Below are 20,013 nucleotides of genomic sequence, written 5' to 3'. Positions count from 1 at the left end.
CATATTTTCCCCACAAGATAGTGAAAAGGCACTGGGCGTCCGCCCGCTCTAGCGGCTTCTCCGTACGACAGTTTATAGAATCTATGCTTGTGGGTACTGTTATGATCTGTCTGCATGTGTTGCAGCACCGTTTGTGTTCAGATATCCATTGAAAATGGAGCAAGAACACCACATAGGTGCTAATTGTTAGCCGGCGTGCTTATGGACTTCCCCGTTCTTTGGGTCAATCCAGTCCAGTGGTTAGCGCGTCGACCTCACAGTGCAGAGGTTCAATTCCAACTCCGGCCTCCCCGTGTGGAGTTTGCATGTTATCCGCGTGGGTTTTCTGCGGGTAGTCTGTCCCCATGTTTAAGTCGGCAGACTCCTCGGCCAATGTATACCCAATCTTTCATGAGCCATATTTCACATTGGAAAGTCATCTTCGGGCTTCCTGTGTGGCGTTTGCATGTCATCCGTGTGGGTTTTCTGCGGGTAGTCTGTCACCGTGTTTAAGTCGGAAGACTCCTCGGCCAATGTTTCCCAATCTTTCATGAGCCATATTTCACATTTGAAAGTCATCTTCGGCCTTCCTGTGTGGAGTTTGCATGTTATCCGCGTGGGTTTTCTGCGGGTAGTCTGTCACCGTGTTTAAGTCGGGACACTCCTCGGCCAATGTTTCCCAATCTTTCATGAGCCATATTTCACATTTGAAAGTCATCTTCGGCCTTCCTGTGTGGAGTTTGCATGTTATCCGCGTGGGTTTTCTGCGGGTAGTCTGTCACCGTGTTTAAGTCGGGAGACTCCTCGGCCAATGTTTCCCAATCTTTCATGAGCCATATTTCACATTTGAAAGTCATCTTCGGCCTTCCTGTGTGGAGTTTGCATGTTCTCCCCGTGCCTGTGTGGGTTTTCTCCGGGTACTCCGGTTTCCTCCCACCTTCCAAAAACATGCACGGTAGGTGAATGGAAGTCTCCAAATTGTCCGTAGGTGTGAGTGTGAGCGCGGCTGGTTGTTTGTCAGTGTACCCTGCGATTGGCTGGCAACCAGTTCAGGGTGTCCCCCGCCTACTACCCGAAGACAGCTGGGGTGGACTCCGGCACACCCGCGACCATCGTGAGGATAAGCGGATTATAAAACGGATGGATGGAACTTTGGCGCCCTTGGACTATGTCACATCAGTACGGCCAAAAATGGCCACCAAAAAACGGAACGGCGAGCAGAATTCCACAAGACCTGAGGATTTGTTTGTAGGGGAACCCCCCCCCCCAAAAAAAAACTTAATCGCCCATCCGACCTAGAAAAGGGTGACTGCTCGAATGTACGGCTCGTGGGCCAGGCCAGAAAAGCCCCCCCCCCCTGAGTGCTTCCTCGACTCGGCTCCTTTCCCAGGAGTCTCTATTAGGTCCACGTCGGCCCCGTTTTTTGCCGTCCCAGTTGGAGGAGCAAAGACTTGCTGATGCCCTGCGAACGGAACGAGGGGGCGTCTCGTTTGGCGGCACGGAGGAGCCCGAGGGGGTCGGCGAAGTCGGGCGGCGTGATGGGGAAGGGCGGCGGCACGAGTTCTTCCGCCGGTTTCTCCTTTGCCGGGATGGGCGGCAAGAGCGCCGGCTCGAGGTCGACCTTGACGGTCTTTTTGCGCGGCGGCTTGACGTCGGGAACCGGCACGTTTTGCTCCTTGGCCTTCTTGGCGTTTTTGGCCTTGTCGGCGTGGAGCCGCGGCAAAAGGACGCAGGCGCCGTCGCCGGCTTGCAGCACGTCTTCCCAGATCTCGTCGTCGAAGGTTTTGGCTTTTTTCTCGGCGGCTTGGGCCTTCTTGCCGGCCGCCTTGGGCCGGACGGCCATTTTGTAGCGTATCATGACGCGTTTGGGACGGACGTCTTTTTGGTTCATCTTGTTTTTCTGTTCGGACCTCAGCTCGGACCTGCGTAGCCTTTTGTCCTCCCTTTCCCTCTGCATCCGCTGTTCCTCTTCCTGCACTCTCTTGCGATAGAAGTTGCTTTGCATTTTCTTCAGCAGCTCCTTCGGGATGGAGTCGATTTTGGACATGAGCTTGAACACCTGCTCCTCCACGTGCTTCATTTTCTTCAACGGGTTCAAGAAATGGCTGGAAGAGGAACAAGAGCGATACACTTTGGTCACCTTGGCGCTCAGCGAGTCCAACTCCTTTTCCAGCTCGGCGTTGCGATTTTCCTTGTAGAGCTTCACCATCTGAGAGATTTTTAAGGACGTGTTGATCTCCTCCTGAATTTTGGCCCTCACGCTGCTGATCTCCGTCCGCAGGTTCTCCAGGTTCTGCTCGTTCTTCTTCCTGCTGTTTTCAAATTTCTGCTGCTGCCCCAGCAGCGCGTAGTTGTTCTTCACGGCGTAAGGGAGCAAAAACTGGTTTTGCTCCCTCAGGTTTTCCATCCGTTCCAACACCTGTTCGTGATCCGGTAGAGCGAGATGACCGTTTTGCTCGTCGGAGGCCGCCAGTTTGAAAATGCTGCGTTTGTAGCGCTGGTATTTGCTCAGCGTGTCCTCAATCTCGGGGATCTCCTTTTTCATTTCCCAGATTTGCTCTTTGATTTTGTTGATTTCCGCATTTTTGATGAGTTTGTACCTGTTCATTTTTTCAAAACGGACGCCCTCCTCGGTCAATTTCTTGTCCGCCATCTCCCGGAAGTTCTCATTGATGAGTTTCTGTCTCTCGAGGACCAGCTGGAGACCTTTCACCCTTTCCTCCTGGGCCGCGATGGCCTCCATCAGCCGCAAATTATCCGCCCGCTTGACCGCCATGGCTTCGTCGCGTTGGACCTTCTTTTGTTCAAGGTAGCGATCAAAGTTTTCCGGTTCCCCCATCTTGGAATTAAAATTTTGTTTGGGTTTGCAAGTCGTCTTGCTGATGTGGAATTTGGTTTTTTGCGCCATTTTGCCAATTTTATCTCGCTTATCCGAGACGTGCTTCATACTCCAACGTTGAAATAGGGGGCGTGTTGTGAGCAACACCCCCCCCCCCCCACCTCCCCCAAAAAATAAAAAAAGAGTTTTTGAAGCACCTTTGAAAGAAAGCAGCCGTGCGACATCACGTACCGCAACGGTCCAATCCTGACAGTTGCCAATGACTCATCCATTTATTTTGAAAAGGTGACATCATGCAAATACTCGATGATGAAGGCCTTCATGATGACGTCGGACAAAAACGTGTGCTTATCTGAAGTCGATAAGCGTGATGGTGATGCGCACCGCGAAATTTGGGGATTATTCCGCTGAATTTAATCTTTAAAGCCCTCCTCAAAACTCACTTGTATTCTTTGGCATTCGACTCAGCATGACTTAGATTTGTTCTTGATTTTACTGCTTGGTGCTTTCTACCGCCTTTATTACAGATTCGTCTTACTGTTTATTGTGTATGTTAAATCGCTCCATGTACAGCACTTTGTATGCAGCGATGGCTGTTTGAAAGTGCTCGAGAAATACTCTTGACTTGACTTGACTTAATTGTATGTTCCTTGTCAACACTCCACTATTTTGTTTTTGTAAAATTGGTAACTCCGTATTTTGAGTGTGTATATATCGCCCTGTAGGACAATACTCAAAATACGTCTACTTTGTTAGTTCCCACTAGTAGTTACCAATTTTATGTCAACAAAATCTATAACTATCTATAACTATCTATATATATATTGCGCGTCGTCCCGCACGCGGTCTGTCCTTCCGTCTGTCCCTTTTCAAAACGTACCTACTTCACCGCGCCGCCACTGCGCCGCTCAGGCAGTGGCTCACTGCGATCGTGCGGGCATCTTAGCGAAAAAATGTTGTCTACCCACAAGCATTGCAATAAAATTGTTAGTTATTTAGTAGAGCTAAACATCTCTTTATTTTCGCGATAAGCAATGAAGATGAACAAAAAGTTGAACCAAGCAACAACACTTTTGTGGGCCGAAGGCCCACCTTACCAGCCTTCCGCAGGAACTAGCTGATGAGCCGCCCGGAGGGCGGCGAACCAGCTAGTAGTGTAGAATTGCCAAGCAAGAAGCAATCAAATGTAGCTGAAGATTTAGGTGTGCCCATACTTGAATGTGGAGAAGAAAAAAAAATGTGGTTGAGGAGATCTTTGGTCTTAATAATAATAATAATAATAATAATAATACATGGGGCGGCCCGGTAGTCCAGTGGTTAGCACGTGGGCTTCACAGTGCAGAGGTACCGGGTTCGATTCCAGCTCCGGCCTCCCTGTGTGGAGTTTGCATGTTCTCCCCGGGCCTGTGTGGGTTTTCTCCGGGTGCTCCGGTTTCCTCCCACATTCCAAAAACATGCGTGGCAGGCTGATTGGACGCTCTAAATTGTCCCTAGGTTGTGAATGTGAGCGTGGATGGTTGTTCGTCTATGTGTGCCCTGCGATTGGCTGGCAACCGATTCAGGGTGTCCCCCGCCTACTGCCTCGGAGACAGCTGGGATAAGCTCCAGCTCTCCCCCTCCGCGACCCTAATGAGGATCAAGCGGTTCGGAAGATGAATGAATGAATAATAATACATTTTATTTGTGGGCGCCTTTCTAAAAACTCAAGCACACCTTACAACAGGCAGTTAAAATCACGAATACAATCTTAAAAACAACATCAAATAAGATAAGAAAAAAATACAACAAAAATAAATAAATAAAAATAATGGCTTTATGGTCCGAGTGAATAGACAAAAGAGAACCCAAGTCGTGCACCAGTCCCGTATTGACCCTAATGGTGTTATTTTTATATGCAGTTGTTTTGGGAGGAGGGTAAGGTTCAGATCTTCAATTCTATAAAGCTACTTGAACATTTCCTGTTCCTCGCTTCACAATGTTGTTTCAATAAATAGCATAAAAACCCAGGCCGTCGGCGCGCTACCTCTCAAAACGACAACATGCGACATGTCATTGTTTTTTTCTCATTTTGAGCACTGCTGCATACAAGTTAAAAATTTTGTGCCTATTTTGTGTGCAGATTTTCTTGTAAACAGGTATTGTATTTAAATGATCTGAAAATAGGGCGGCCCGGTAGTCCAGTGGTTAGCACGTCGGCTTCACAGTGCAGAGGTACCGGGTTCGATTCCAGCTCCGGCCTCCCTGTGTGGAGTTTGCATGTTCTCCCCGGGCCTGCGTGGGTTTTCTCCGGGTGCTCCGGTTTCCTCCCACATTCCAAAAACATGCATGGCAGGCTGATTGAACACTCTAAATTGTCCCTAGGTGTGAGTGTGAGCGTGGATGGTTGTTCGTCTTTGTGTGCCCTGTGATTGGCTGGCAACCAATTCAGGGTGTCCCCCGCCTACTGCCCGAAGACAGCTGGGATGGGCTCCAGCACCCCCCGCGACCCTAGTGAGGATCAAGCGGTTCGGAAGATGAATGAATGAATGAATGAATGAATGAATGATCTGAAAATATTTGTAATATTTGTACTCTGGCGGCAGGCAGTCAGGCAGGCAAATCTCACTCTTCTCCATGAAAATCGTATCGGGAGGCTACACCCGGTTCTTTCAAACATCCCATCCATCCCTGTCTCAACTCCATTCTCTACATCTGCAGTCTTCCACGAGAGAAAAAAAAATGTTTCCAAAACAGTGACGAAATCCAATTGTATTGTAATTGTATGATACCAGGTCTTATATTCAAGACCCTCACACTCTCACTAAGACGAGTGTGGCTGTCATCTCCGACGGCAAATCCCGAGCAGCTTGACTTTCAAGGCCACAAAAGAACCTTTGCCCTCCCCATCTTTCAAACAGCCATCGCCGCATACAAAGTGCAACTAACATATACAACAAAAAAGCTATAAATCAGTAACAAAGATGGTCGAAGGCACCAAACCTTAAAAACTAAGATCAGATCTGAGTCCTGCTCTCTGCTGCGCGCTTGACTGACCTCAATCCATTACAAACGCATTCATTTAGAAACAAGGCTCATTTTTTTCCCACCTATCTATGCCAGTGACATATAATGACAGGCAGAAAAATGAAATGTTCTTCTACAAGATGGCATCGGGTACGTGATTGAACCTCATTCATTCATTCATCTTCCGTACCGCTTGATCCTCACTAGGGTCGCGGGGGGGTGCTATAGCCCATCCCAGCCGTCTCCGGGCAGTAGGCGGGGGACACCCTGAATCGGTTGCCAGCCAATCGCAGGGCACACAGAGACGAACAACCATTCGCACTCACACTCACACCTAGGGACAATTTAGAGTGTTCAATCAGCCTGCCACGCATGTTTTTGGAATGTGGGAGGAAACCGGAGTACCCGGAGAAAACCCACGCAGGCCCGGGGAGAACATGCAAACTCCACACAGGGAGGCCGGAGCCGGGATCGAACCCACGACCTCTGCACTGTGAAGCCGACGTGCTAACCACTGGACTACCGGGCCGCCCGTGATTGAACCTTTTGTGACTTTTTTTTTTGGTGGTATGCCAAGATGACTTCCATCCATCCATTCATTCTCTGATCCGTTTTATCCTCAGAAGGGTCGCTGGAGCCTATCCCAGCTGTCTTCGGGCAGTAGGCGGGGGCAGGGGGTGGGACACCCTGAACCGCTTGCCAGCCAATCGCAAGGCACACAGAGACGAAGAACCATCCGTGCTCACACTTAGGAAACATTTAGAGCATTCCATTAATCTGCCATGCATGTTTTTTGGAATGTGGGAGGAAACCAGAATACCCGCAGAAAAGCCACGCGGGCACGGGGAGAACATGCAAACTCCACACAGGAAGTTACAAAGCTGACTTTCAAATGTAAAAGATCTGCCATGCATGTTTTTTGGAATGTGGGAGGAAACCAGAATACCCGCAGAAAAGCCACGCGGGCATGGGGAGAACATGCAAACTCCACACAGGAAGTTACAAAGATGACTTTCAAATGTAAAATATGTGCCTTGGTTCATGAAAGGTTGGGAAACATTGGCCGAGGAGTCCGCCGACTTAAACACGGTGACGGGCTGCTTCCTTTATGATGCCAACAATGACTTTATGATGCAACAAAGGTATTCATTCTTCATTTTTGTGCTGGCAATGACATTATTTTTTTCTTTATCGACATGGCAGACGCGTACGCTTCCGGCCAGCACTATAATGTCATGTCCTACATTGACAAGCTGGTGACCGATGTCACCAAAGACCTCAACGCCAACAAAGTTCGTCTCCTGTCATGTCACCCGAAGGAAAGAGCGCACATCAAATGTAAAATCAAGAGCCAGTTTGCCGTCCTGGAATACCTTCAGGGGAACCGGACGAAAAACAGCAAGATTCAGCTGTGGATCGAGATTCACACGCTGAAAAGCAAGATAAAGATATCTGAAAACCAAGAGAGGCAAAACGCCGACAAGCTGTGTGCCAACTGGAAGGTCATCGACGACCTGAGGACGCAGCTTCGTCAAAGTCAGCGAAAGGAGAGAGAAAACGCCGCGGCCGCCGAGAGGGTCGTTGGCGAGCTCGGATGCCAGCTGAGGGAGCAACTGGAGATGGTTCGGATGATGAAGGAGCACTTCCTCCGGCACGTCCCCGGCATTCCTTCCATCCGGCCCGACGAAGAGCGCGTGATTGCGTCAGACATGGAGGAGAAGCTCCAAGCTGTGAAAGCGGCTTTACTCCGGATGCGAGACGCACACAAGGCCAAAAAGAGTAGCACTCGCTCCGCGGACAGAGACTCGACCGGTGCCCCAAGCCTGTCCGAATCAGACAGACACCAGAAAACTGAGACTTCGGTTTCACAGGGTTGCACCTTAGGCTCCAGTTCAGCGCGAGAGACCAGCAAGAAGAACTGGTGCCGGAGACTCTGCCCTTGTTATTGCTCGACTTGGGGCTTGTAAACATCTTGTCGCTTGTGTAAAATCTTCACTTCACAGATCCGGGGTCGTTGCTGACTCCGGCGCAGGGGTCAGCAACGTGGGCGCAACCTCGCCCCCAAGGACTACATGAGTATAGCCCACTGACTTGTTCTAAAATATACTCACTATTGATGGGATATTGTGAAGTACTCATTTGAAAATGTGAACAAAATCTCAGGCATGAATAGAAGTCAAGTGTCGCTTATTGATTGATATTGATATTCATTTGTTTCCGACTTCACATTAACCAGTACCCAAGAAGTAACTCTGAGCGTGAAAAAGGTCGGAGACTGGAGACTTTTGCAATTCAAACCTGACTGTACCGGGGTAAAGTTCTAGTTCAAAATTTTTGGGGGGGTGGGGGGGGGGCAGATAAAAAAAAAAGGGAATAAGAAATTTGGAGCCACGGAACTGTGCGGTGACCTACCTCCAATTTGTGGATTCATTTACTATGAATAATAAAATACAAAGATGAGTTTCTGTTTACTATCGTGATATATACGTATATTTTAAATGTTAAAAAAACGGGGGGGGGAAAAAATCCTGGATATTTTTTTTTTACCCTGAAAATACGTTATTTAGCTCACGCGTTTAAAAATAACACTGTAATACGACTGATAAACGCACGGGGGCGAAAACTAACCAAACCAGGCCTTGTCTGCCGCAAAATGAGAAGAAGAAGAAGTGCACTGGTTTGCGGAAGTGTCGGTACAAACGCGAAACTGATACGATAGTTTAGTTGTTTTTTTTTATTTACAATATTTTTATTTTTTTTTAATGCTAATCTCGAGTGAGTACTTCAAATTGGATCATATATCACCCACTGCGGCGATGGTAGGAGGAAGCGCCATGAAACATCGTAATGGCGTGAAACCGTGGACTGTAGTGGTCATGTCTGGAGTCGTTTCTGCTGTATTTGTAGTTGCTATCGGCGCTTTATGCGCACTTCTTGACCCCATACTGCAAGGTAAACACGACTATTTGTGTTGGCTCGTACGTTCAAATAGAACGAAAGATAATGTGCGTGAGCGAGTAAAACTTGTGTCCTACGTAATGTATATATTTTTTTCAGAGTTGCGGGCGGGCAGAGTGAAGAAAGAGGATGGGGCAGAAGTGAGGATGTTGGGTGAGTATTTAGTGGAAATGTTTTGACTTTGTCACTAGCCGGCTACGAGCTTTTTAGTCAACGTCAGTCAAAAAGAGGTTTGCCATAAGGAATTGGTGGGGAAAATAAAAAAAACTATGGGCTTACAACCTCAGTGTTTCAAATCAAAAATGTATTTTTGTTTGTTTGTCTCCCCTGCTCACAAGAACTCCTTGTGTTTTTTGCGTGTAGGTTTCTGGAGTGTCCTGGTTCTCTCGGTGTTGGCTGGACTCACCTGCTGTCTCTTCTCATGGACTCTGACCTACCTCAACTCTTACAAACCAGGCCTGCGGCCACCAACACCGCTGACACTGTTCAGGTATTGAAAGATTCTTTGATTTCAAACAAGTGTGAATATCCAGACATAAGTGTTTTTGTTGTTTCAGTTTCGGAGACAAACACAACAGAGATTTCCTGTTGGATTACGGTGTCGCTCTCCTCAATGGCGCCATGGCAACGCTTACTGCCATCTGGAGCCTGACCTGACTTGATCCGATGTTTTTGTCCATCAGGGAGCGATGCCCGTTATAACGTTTTCAGATATGAACTGTTCACTTTGAAATTATTAGAGAATTTTTCTTTTTCATCCATGTCAAAATTTGAATACAAAGTCTAAACAAAGATGACTTGGCATTGGTACCAGTGTTGTGTCCAAGGACCGGCAACCCGAGGCCAAGGCCAAGGACTTGACTCAGCGGCCAAGGCCAAGGACGTGGAAAATTTTCCAAGGCAAGGCCAAGGCCAAGGACTTGAGAAATTTTCCGAGGCCAAGGACCAAGGACTTGACTCCGAGACCAGGGACCAATGACTGATTTTGAAGCTGAGGCCTAGCTGAGAACGTGTATAAAACAATGCTATCGAGGACCGGGCTCGAGGACCGAGGGGCGGTCCTTGGTTCTGGCCTTGGCCTCGGAGTCAAGTCCTTGGCCTTGACCTCGGATAGCCGGTCCTCAGACACAATGAGGGATTAGAGCCTCGAAACACTTGGATGAGGACCGCAAAAATTCCGAACGAATCTAATAAATTCCATCCAAGGAAACCCATATTGATGGTTTAACTCTGGCGCTTTAAAAGGGGCGGGTCTGCCACTGACAGGTGACAGTTAGCGCAACGTGTAAAGAGCGGCATCACAGTTTAAATCGTTTTTTTTCTCGGCTAAAACACCTTACTATGGTCGTTTTTTTCGGCCAAATACGCCTTACTATTTGGGGGGCTAAAAACGCCTTACTATACATGGTCTTTTTTTTTTCGGCTAAAAACGCCTTGCTATACATGGTCGTTTTTTTCGGCTAAAAACGCCTTACTATTAATGGTAGTTTTTTTTTCCGGCTAAAAACTCCTTACTATTAATGGTCGTTTTTTTTTCCGGCTAAAAACGCCTTACTATACATGGTCGTTTTTTTTCTCGGCCAAATACGCCTTACTATACATGGTCGGGTTTTTTTCGGCTAAAAACAGCTTACTATACATGGTCAATTTTTTTCGGCTAAAAACGCCTTACTATTAATGGTTGTTTTTTTTTCCGGCTAAAAATGCCTTACTATACATGGTCGTGTTTTTTTCCGTCTAAAAAGTCTTACTATACATGGTCGTTTTTTTTCGTCTAAACACGCCTTACTTATAAATGGTCTTTTTTCATCTAAAAACATCTTACTATACATGGTCGTTTTTTTCGTCTAAAAACATCTTACTATACATGGTCGTGTTTTTTTCGTCTAAAAACGCCTTACTATACATGGTCTTTTTTGTTCGGCCAAATACGCCTTACTATCCATGGTCGTTTTTTTCGGCTAAAAACGCCTTGCTATACATGGTCGTTTTTTTTGGCTAAAAACGCCTTACTATTAATGGTCTTTTTTTTTTCGGCTAAAACGCCTTACTATACATGGTCTTTTTTTTTCCGGCCAAATACGCCTTACTATACATGGTCGGGTTTTTTTTCGGCTAAAAACGCCTTGCTATACATGGTCATTTTTTTCGGCTAAAACGCCTTACTATACATGGTCTTTTTTTTTTCCGGCCAAATACGCCTTACTATACATGGTCGTTTTTTTCGGCTAAAAACAGCTTACTATACATGGTCTTTTTTTTCGGCTAAAAACGCCTTACTATTAATGGTAGTTTTTTTTCCGGCTAAAAACGCCTTACTATACATGGTCTTTTTTTTTCGGCCAAATACGCCTTACTATACATGGTCGGGTTTTTTTCGGCTAAAAACAGCTTACTATACATAGTCATTTTTTTCGGCTAAAAACTCCTTAATATTAATGGTCGTTTTTTTTTCCGGCTAAAAACGCCTTACTATACATGGTCCTTTTTTTCTCGGCCAAATACGCCTTACTATACATGGTCCTTTTTTTTCGGCTAAATACGCCTTACTATACATGGTCGGGTTTTTTTTCGGCTAAAAGGAGCTTACTATACATGGTCCTTTTTTTCTCGGCCAAATACGCCTTACTATACATGGTCCTTTTTTTTCGGCTAAATACGCCTTACTATACATGGTCATTTTTTTTTCGGCTAAAAACAGCTTACTATACATAGTCATTTTTTTCGGCTAAAAACTCCTTAATATTAATGGTCGTTTTTTTTTCCGGCTAAAAACGCCTTACTATACATGGTCTTTTTTTTCGGCCAAATACGCCTTACTATACATGGTAGTTTTTTTTCAGCTAAAAACGCCTTACTATACATGGTCGTTTTTTTCCCCGTTCAAAACACCTTACTATACATGGTCGGTTTTTTTTCGGCTAAAAACACCTTACTATACATAGTCGTTTTTTTCAACTAAAAATGCCTTACTATACATGGTTGTTTTTTTCGGCTAAAAACAGCTTACTATACATGGTCATTTTTTTTTCGGCTAAAAACTCCTTACTATTAATGGTCTTTTTTTTCCGGCTAAAAACGCCTTACTATTAATGGTCTTTTTTTTCCAGCCAAATACGCCTTACTATAAATGGTCGGGTTTTTTGGGGCTAAAAACACCTTACTCTACATGGTCATTTTTTTCGTCTAAAAACGACTCATCGTTCACTTCAAAGAGTCTAAATCCTCAGGCCTGCTCCTGAATTGTTTACATTTTTGCAACATTTGTTTATAATTGTATGTATATGTTGTTGTTCGTGTTATTATCATATGCAATTGAATAAGTAGACCATTTCAGAATTCGAAATTTGGGACTCTCTGAATGCATAATGGGACTCACACTTTTCTGATCAGCGAGTCCCAGGGACTCGCTGCCGGTAAACTGTAAAATTATCACTGCAGAGATGACTGCTTTTTCTTTCACTCAGTGATTGACTTCTATGCAAAGTCATTTCTCAACTTGTCTTCCGTGCCATGTCATGCCTGTTGAGTGTTGATTTACTTCACATTAAGAAACTACTGCACTAAAACATTAATTCATAAATGTATATCATGTGCTTTTTTGTTTTTCTCAGTATAAATAACACGTACCCTGACTGTTCTACTCTTTGAATAAAAACACTTCATTCAAGCGTTAGGGAGTGCAAGGGGTTATGATGGAGGGGTGTTTATAGATGCCGCAGAAGACATTCAAAACCTCTCCGTGCATTTTAATAATCGAAACAACCAAAAAATTTCAAGGCAGTGTTGAGGTGGAATTAAATGACATTTAATTGCAACCCAAGTAAGTAAGAAAATAATGTTAACCTCCTTTCAGAATTCAGTGTTCAATAGCTCAAAATAGTGATACGTGGAGACAGACATACAATCTTTCAACCACTCGTAACCATACACTCATCACACATATTTGTTTGGCTCACAATTCACTAAGAAATCAAGAGCTTATAACACCGTCCACCAAATACATAAAAGTACATTCTTCATAATCTTTTGCTGTGTCTTGTGATTTCAGGCGCACACATGTACATTAACTGTATTTTTTTTAAAGGGAACAAGAGAAAGTACACATAAAATACAATATTGCTTTCAAGTCTAAGGCCTCTGATTGATCCAAACAAAATCATACAAGACCTACAAGTATACAGCATGTCTTTCTGTGTCAGTGCAGTCAGTTTAATACGAATGATTCTGTTCCGTGAGTGGCAGAAGTGCTTTGTTGGATGTAAACAAACAAAAAACACAATACGCTAGTTTGCTGACGCATTGGAGTCCTCCCCTCATCACGTCAATATTAGGTGCCGTCGGTGTCTGCTTGACTTCTCGACAGGACCTCTTGGTCAGAGCGCCGCCTGGTGGCCACTTTGCAAATCCCGGCGAGGAAGAACACAGCGGAGATGACGGCAAAGTAGCCACCGTAGACGTAGAACTGATGTAGGAAGAAAACACGTCAACCGCATTGTAAGCATATCATGAAGAAAAGTGTGCGAGGAACTGACTTAACCCTTGTGTGCTCCAAATTAAAAAGGCCTTAAGTTACGCATTTTACAATTTTTGTAAAGATGTATTTTGTGTTATAAAAACATTTTTTTTTTAAACACTCAAAATGTTCAGAGGCATCTGTGCTATCCATACATATATAGTTTTTATTAGTTCTTTGGGATTTTTTTATACAAAATTGGAATGACCTCAACCCAACAATGTGGCATGCTTACGTCTGTCCAAACGAAAACAAAGCGATTGACGTAAAAATCGCGTGAAATGCATGTATACACATTAGGTTTACGATGCATTCAAAAATATGAATTATAATGGGTCTCTATGGTGCAAAATATGTAAATTGTGAAGATTAAGGTATCAAAACGTTTTTTTATTATTGCTGCAATGACTGAGAATTATCAGCAGGTGACGTCATGAGGAGAATATGCCCCTTTGTTCCTGCCCAAGTCAGGATGTTATTGCTTTGGCACACAAAATAGCAAATGGATTGCATTTTCTGTGAGTAACAGGAAGTAAATCAGTCCATAGGTGAATCTACAAATGGCGAATTGCAAACACGCAGGGGGGCTCAGCGTGTACTTTGCAGCGCAGTTCCGACACCGCTGCAAACTACAAGCACGACGACTTTCCACAATAACCTTGAAACTCGTGACACCGTTCAAGGCGGACCTAAAGCCGTGTTAAGTGTGAATCACAAAATTTCACCTGGGAGAAGACACCCAAGCCCAGGCCGGCCTTGTCGACCACCACCAGAGTGAGCAGAGACTGCAGCAGCAGAGCCACAAAGGTGTTGACGCCAAACACCAAGGCGTAGCGCTGCATGTCAAGACTGGAGGCGATTTCGTATCTGGGAGAGGAAAGAAGGAAAGAAAAGGCGTCAAGGTGCAAGTGGTAAATACTCCTTCGGTTCTGCTCAAACTCACACCCAGGGACATTTTTGAGTGTTCAGCCTGCCACACATAAAAGCCACACAGACCCGGCCGGAGAGAACACGCAAACTCCACATAGGGAGGCCGGAGCTGGAATTGACCCCGCGACCTCTGCACTGTGAGCTTGACTCACTAACCACTGGGCCGCCAAATAGTGAAAAAAAATGTGCACCTAATTTACAATTCCCACGAGATGCTACAAGATGCAATGCTTAGGCCATCACTCGGATATATTTTCAGACATTGAATGTTCACACCAAGTTTAGTGACTTTGAAGCTATGCGGTTGTTTGAAATAAATAATGCCTAATTTTCTTTGGGGCGGCCCGGTAGTCCAGTGGTTAGCACGTCGGCTTCACAGTGCAGAGGTACCGGGTTCGATTCCAGCTCCGGCCTCCCCTGTGTGGAGTTTGCATGTTCTCCCCGGGTGGGTTTTCTCCGGGTGCTCCGGTTTCCTCCCACATTCCAAAAACATGTGTGGCAGGCTGATTGAACACTCTAAATTGTCCCGAGGTGTGAGTGTGAGTGCGAATGGTTGTTCGTTTCTGTGTGCCCTGCGATTGGCTGGCAACCGATTCAGGGTGTCCCCCGCCTACTGCCCGAAGACAGCTGGGATAGGCTCCAGCACCCCCCGCGACCCTAGTGAGGATCAAGCGGTTAGGAAGATGAATGAATGAATGAATGAATAATTTTCTTTGGTTTCGGTTTAGTTTGACAGGAAGGTTCCACCGAGAGCATCTTTTTTGAAAAATGACTCATCTTTGCCAAACTGCTTCTTATTGTTGACTAAGTTGAGCTGAGTTCATGACCACCATAAAGCAAAAGTACCTCAACATTATGCCCCCCCCGCCCCCCGCAAAAAATATACACCACTCGACTGTGTGTGCGAGAAGTGCCCCTCTTGTTACTTACGTGGCAACTGTGATGAGCAGCATGTAGGTGGCTCGGAAAAGAACATAGGAGCCGTAACACAGCCAGATGCTCCGCAGCGCGACCATGACGAGCACGCACGCCGCCATGAGCATCGAAAGGGCGCACAAGGTCAGCTCCCCCCACACGGTCCAGCGCACAGGCAGGTGACCCACCAGGAGGGCGGCCAGAGACCCTAAAGACACACGTCGCCAAAAGGAGTCAGCTTCGAGGGGACCGTTTTCCAGCGTTTGCATTCACGGGATCAAAAGAAGCCGACGCTACCTAGCAGCGTGGACAACGTCTCCACGTAGCCGTTGTAAATGGCATATTCGCCGGACGGGCGGATTTTCTCCCACAGCACTTGAGCATAGTTGAGCACCTGAGAGTGACCGCACGTCGCCAGCGCCCACCAGAGTGACCACGCCAGCAGGGGGCCTCGCCTGTAACAGTGCAGGAAGTCGGCCAAAAGCATCTTCAGGACCTCCGGTAAACCGCAGCTTGTATTCGTCTCCTCGGATGACGGGGACGCCTAATTGACACAATGGACAAATTGTTGCTTACGTATCTTTTGGGGACAAAAGTGCAGTTGAGTGAAACTCCCGATGAGGTGAAAATCTAGAATATAGAAAGACCATATCGTAAAAAAAAACAAAATACTAAATACTAACTAGGAAACACTAATATACTGTAATATCTGTTTCTTGTATTTGTGTTACGTCATAGAGTGGGGAGGAGCCAGGTTGGGGGAATATTGGCGTGAGTTGTGGGCCTTGTGGCTGACAACAACTCCTTTGAAGGCGTGTGTTTATTGCTTATTTTGCTTATTAATTTTTTTCCCCTTTCTGAATTCTGATTGTAATTTCACCATTGCGGGACAAATAAAGGATATCTTAAAAATGACGAATCGTATCAGCGACAGCGTGCATCCTTCTCTCCGCTACTGAAGGGCATCACAATACTTTTTTTTTAAGGCAGATATCAATTCCGGTATTTGACTGAGACAAAAATGATTAATCAGGCGATGATGTTAAAATTAGAAATAATAAACAGAACGCGGCTTTCGAACGTCAAAACATCGTCTTTGACAGAGTTGTAAATGGATGATGTACACACAGAACGTTAACTGAAATACTAATACTTTCAAACAGTTGTAAAGTGTCTTTGAGTACGATTAAAAGCGCTTTCAAATTAAATGTATTATTATTATTATTATTAATACCGAATGTAAACCTTAACCGTTGGGGTTGGAGCGATTCATCTTGATGATTGACGTCACGCAACCGACATAATGGCGGCGCGGAAGAGTCGCGATGACGCGATGAGTTTGCTTTGCGTGGAAACACTTTGGATTAAGCAAGAAAAGTAGATCGTCTGGATACAACGGTCGCTGTGCGGATCTTTTTTGCAAATTCCGAGTGAAATGTCATGCGAACTCGACAATTTGTTCGACGTAGCTCGACGTGTTCGACGTAGTGGGATCGACACAGGTGTTGCTGCCTGTTTATTCCGAACCTCGATTATAAATCTCATACTCGAAGAACGACTTATTACTGCGGAATCACTGTTAATAAATTAGGCCCATCGTCGGCGAAACTCAGGCCGACCACCCCGGTCAACAGCAAATTTTAATCAGAATTGGATTTTTGTGACGATTTTAAAAAGGTGTTTTCTCGTTTTTTTTCTACCACATCAGGGCTTTGAGATACACTCTTTGATTAAAAAAAAAATTGACCTCGAGTTACGGAAATACTCGACAGCTGCAGCAACACGCCACAAGGGGGCGCCAAAGCAATACTTTCATCGTAGGCATCGCTTTTGCCCGAGCACAAAAACAAAAATACTCGTGAGATTTTCAGGGAATAACAACAGATACCCCCCCCCCAAAAAAAATATATATATATATGAATCCTCTAGTAGTGAATCATGAATAAACGTGGTATGCACACAACACTTCTGGTGCCTCTTATCAAACTCGAATCTGAAAACCATGTAGGATGACTTTGAAATTACAGTAGTGTTTGGGCATCACGGTCTGTTGCGACGTATGGTTATGAATGCAGGCAACGGTGAACATTTTTTATGTTTTTTGCTGCAAGCTGCAGGGCTCGGTCTCTATTCCCCGCTACCGTAGCATCAGACTCACAGTTAAGACGACCTCCTTGTCCAGAGGCGCCATGTTGTCAACCTTCTCGGTGAGCGCACCGCTGTAGTCAGACCGGCGCTCTGTCGCCCCCTCGCTTTTCTTGTGGAAAAACAAGCTCCTCTTGGGCATGGGCAGAAACCAGGGTGGGACGAAAGCCACGGCGACCGATGCCAGCGTGGCCCACACGAGGTGCACCAGGTGGACTTTGGCCACAGTGAGGAGGAGCTGGCCGGTCAGCGAGCCGGCGGCCGAGCCGAAAAGAGCGACGCTGCGGCAGTAAGCCGTCACCTTCCGGTAGTGCGCCGGCTCGACCACGCTGTAGATGTACGAGAAGTAAGCCACCTCAGAAGCCGTGGCGAGCCCGAAAAAAAACTCCAGAAGCCGCATGGCGCCGAGGCCCTGCGCTTTGGCCAGCATCACATAAGTGACCACGTAGCTCGTTGCCTGCAAAAGCAACACGGGCTTGTAACGGAGGTAGTCCGTGGCCAGGAAGACCGGCAACAGCAAAGCCAGATAGGAATAGGTCCAGATTGGGTAGATTTCGCTGACAACCTGCGCAAAGCAAAAGACAGAATGACAGTTGACTGACTTTCATGTTTTTAATATATAAATAAATACAGACAGTTAGGGCTGAACAATTATTCATTCATTCATCTTCCGAGCCGCTTGATCCTCACTAGGGTCGCGGGGGGTGCTGGAGCCTATCCCAGCTGTCTTCGGGCAGTAGGCGGGGGACACCCTGAATCGGTTGCCAGCCGATCGCAGGGCACACAGAAACGAACAACCATTCGCGCTCACACTCACACCTAGGGAGAATTCAGAGCGTCCAATCAGCCTGCCACGTATGTTTTTGGAATGTGGGAGGAAACCGGAGCACCCGGAGAAAACCCACGCAGGCCCGGGGAGAACATGCAAACTCCACACAGGGAGGCCGGAGCTGGAATCGAACCCGGTACCTCTGCACTGTGAAGCCGACGTGCTAACCACTGGACTACCGGGCCGCCGGCTGAACAATTAATTGAATACAAATTAGACATTGCAACGTAGTAGAATGTAATTTTCAAATCAGGCTGCAATGTTGGAAAAAAATAAACCTGCTTCATTTCGGTCATCAATAGGCTGTATTTTCTATTGGTGTTTGATCTTGATTCTCACCTTTTCGTTTTTATCCCGTTTGGAGTCATTATTTCATGAAAAATCCTTGAAAATGCACAATCATTTTTGCCTTGTCTGTAAATCCTTGAGTGTGGATCTGTTTGTCCTGGCACTGCAGAACAAAAGATTTCTTTTTCAAGGTCGGTGGGGGAAAAAAATTGTTGGCATTAAACACGAATTCCAAAGGATTTAGCATTTGTTTTCAATAGGGATTGCAGTAAAAACCCATTTTTCACCGACTTGTCCAGGGACAAAAGTACAACAACATTGTCTTTTGTTCACTGTGAGATGGCTTTAGAAGAGGTCATGATTTTTTTTTTTAACGTGCAGTGCATCCAGTTATGAAATAACTAATTTGTTGTTATAGAACCAATTTTTTTGATTCCAAAAAAAGACTTTTTCCTCAAAAGGTCACACACACCACCCAATGTTGGACAACAAGTGTGCATTCCAAAGATTCTATAAAGTCAAATGAAACTCACCGTGAAGGGTGCAGTGCATTTTAAGTTAATGAACTTTCACCCGGAAACCCAATATTCCAAACTTTTTGGGAGTAGTGTGGCAATCAATTTCTCTATAGGAGAGTCTAGACTTTGGGAGAATGGATGGGAACCAACCAGGACTTAAAATTGAAGGTTGGCTCTGTTTTAAAAAGGAACTAATTATAAATACACAGGTTTGTTGTTGTTTTTTTTTACCATAATCCTGACTGAAACAACTGGTCGTGGGCTAGTGCAGTTGAAAAATGTTTAGTAGAAGTCCAGAGACTTGAGAAGGTTGTGGGAAGTATTTTTTTTTAATCTACTGCAAAGGCTCTTATTATTCAACGCTACGAATGGGACGTTGGTGTTGTTACAGGACGAGGGTGTGCATTTGTGTTCATTTTTGAATGGGGTTGGACCAAGGGGAAACGTAATATTTAACTCCGCATTCATATTTTGTTCTCCAACGAAGTTTTTTCGGGAATGCGGCTATAGGATTAAACAAAGAAAAACATTATTGATGAGTTGTGAATACTTTCCTGGCGCACTGTATTTATTTCCATTTACCGATGATAGAAGCTCGAATTGCGCTGTATGCTATCAATGTTACATCACGCGTTAGTTTAAGATGGTTACTTCCTACGTTTCTGATACCGAGTAAAACATTGGTCGATAATTATCTATTTAAACTACAAGCAATCCAGATGCGTTATTTTGACACCGGTAAGTGGAGCCTCGCGTGGTATCCGCGTACCAACGTTACTGTACGAAGCCAGTAACTCGCGGAGCTTCCTCACCTGCTCCTCGGTCAGGTTCTTGTCTGGTCCCATCAAGTAAGCGGTAAGGAAAGGTTCCGAAGGTCTCATGTTGGAAAATAAACCGTACGCGCAGAGGCACAAGGTTGGGTACAACACAGACATGTTGTACGCAAGTTATATGACCTCCACATCCACATCAACATCAACTTCAACTTCACACACACACACACACCGGTGGCGACTCTTACTCGTTTCATTCCATCATTCCAATCAGGAAGTCAACTGGAACACTACCGCCACATGGTGGTTAAAGTATGAAT

The 20,013-nt window shown here is 45.5% G+C and overlaps 2 protein-coding genes across 3 annotated transcripts; one reads left to right on the top strand and one right to left on the bottom strand.

Moving 5' to 3' along the window:
* The first annotated feature begins 8,491 nt into the window (after nt 1-8,491).
* arl6ip6 (ADP-ribosylation factor-like 6 interacting protein 6) lies at nt 8,492-14,100 on the top strand. Of its 2 annotated transcripts, none has more exons than XM_052059334.1 (4): nt 8,492-8,773; nt 8,879-8,932; nt 9,143-9,269; nt 13,979-14,100. In XM_052059334.1, exons 1-4 carry the CDS (start codon nt 8,584-8,586, stop codon nt 13,986-13,988), a joined length of 381 nt encoding a protein of 126 aa, XP_051915294.1. In that variant the 5' UTR covers nt 8,492-8,583; the 3' UTR covers nt 13,989-14,100. The 2 variants fall into 2 exon arrangements, with proteins under 2 accessions (XP_051915294.1, XP_051915293.1); XM_052059333.1 differs by lacking the exon at nt 13,979-14,100 and adding an exon at nt 9,337-9,571 and having other exon boundaries at nt 8,497-8,773.
* slc19a2 (solute carrier family 19 member 2) lies at nt 12,566-19,940 on the bottom strand. The gene is made up of 6 exons (XM_052059241.1): nt 19,733-19,940; nt 17,299-17,850; nt 15,438-15,684; nt 15,156-15,348; nt 14,021-14,162; nt 12,566-13,244 (listed from the first exon to the last, which is right to left on the bottom strand). Exons 1-6 carry the CDS (start codon nt 19,853-19,855, stop codon nt 13,110-13,112), a joined length of 1,392 nt encoding a protein of 463 aa, XP_051915201.1. The 5' UTR covers nt 19,856-19,940; the 3' UTR covers nt 12,566-13,109.
* Nucleotides 19,941-20,013: the final 73 nt, after the last annotated feature.

The sequence above is a fragment of the Hippocampus zosterae genome, chromosome 2 (assembly GCF_025434085.1).
Source record: "Hippocampus zosterae strain Florida chromosome 2, ASM2543408v3, whole genome shotgun sequence".
NCBI classification, from domain to species: domain Eukaryota; kingdom Metazoa; phylum Chordata; class Actinopteri; order Syngnathiformes; family Syngnathidae; genus Hippocampus; species Hippocampus zosterae.
This window is presented reverse-complemented; position numbering and strand designations above follow the sequence as displayed.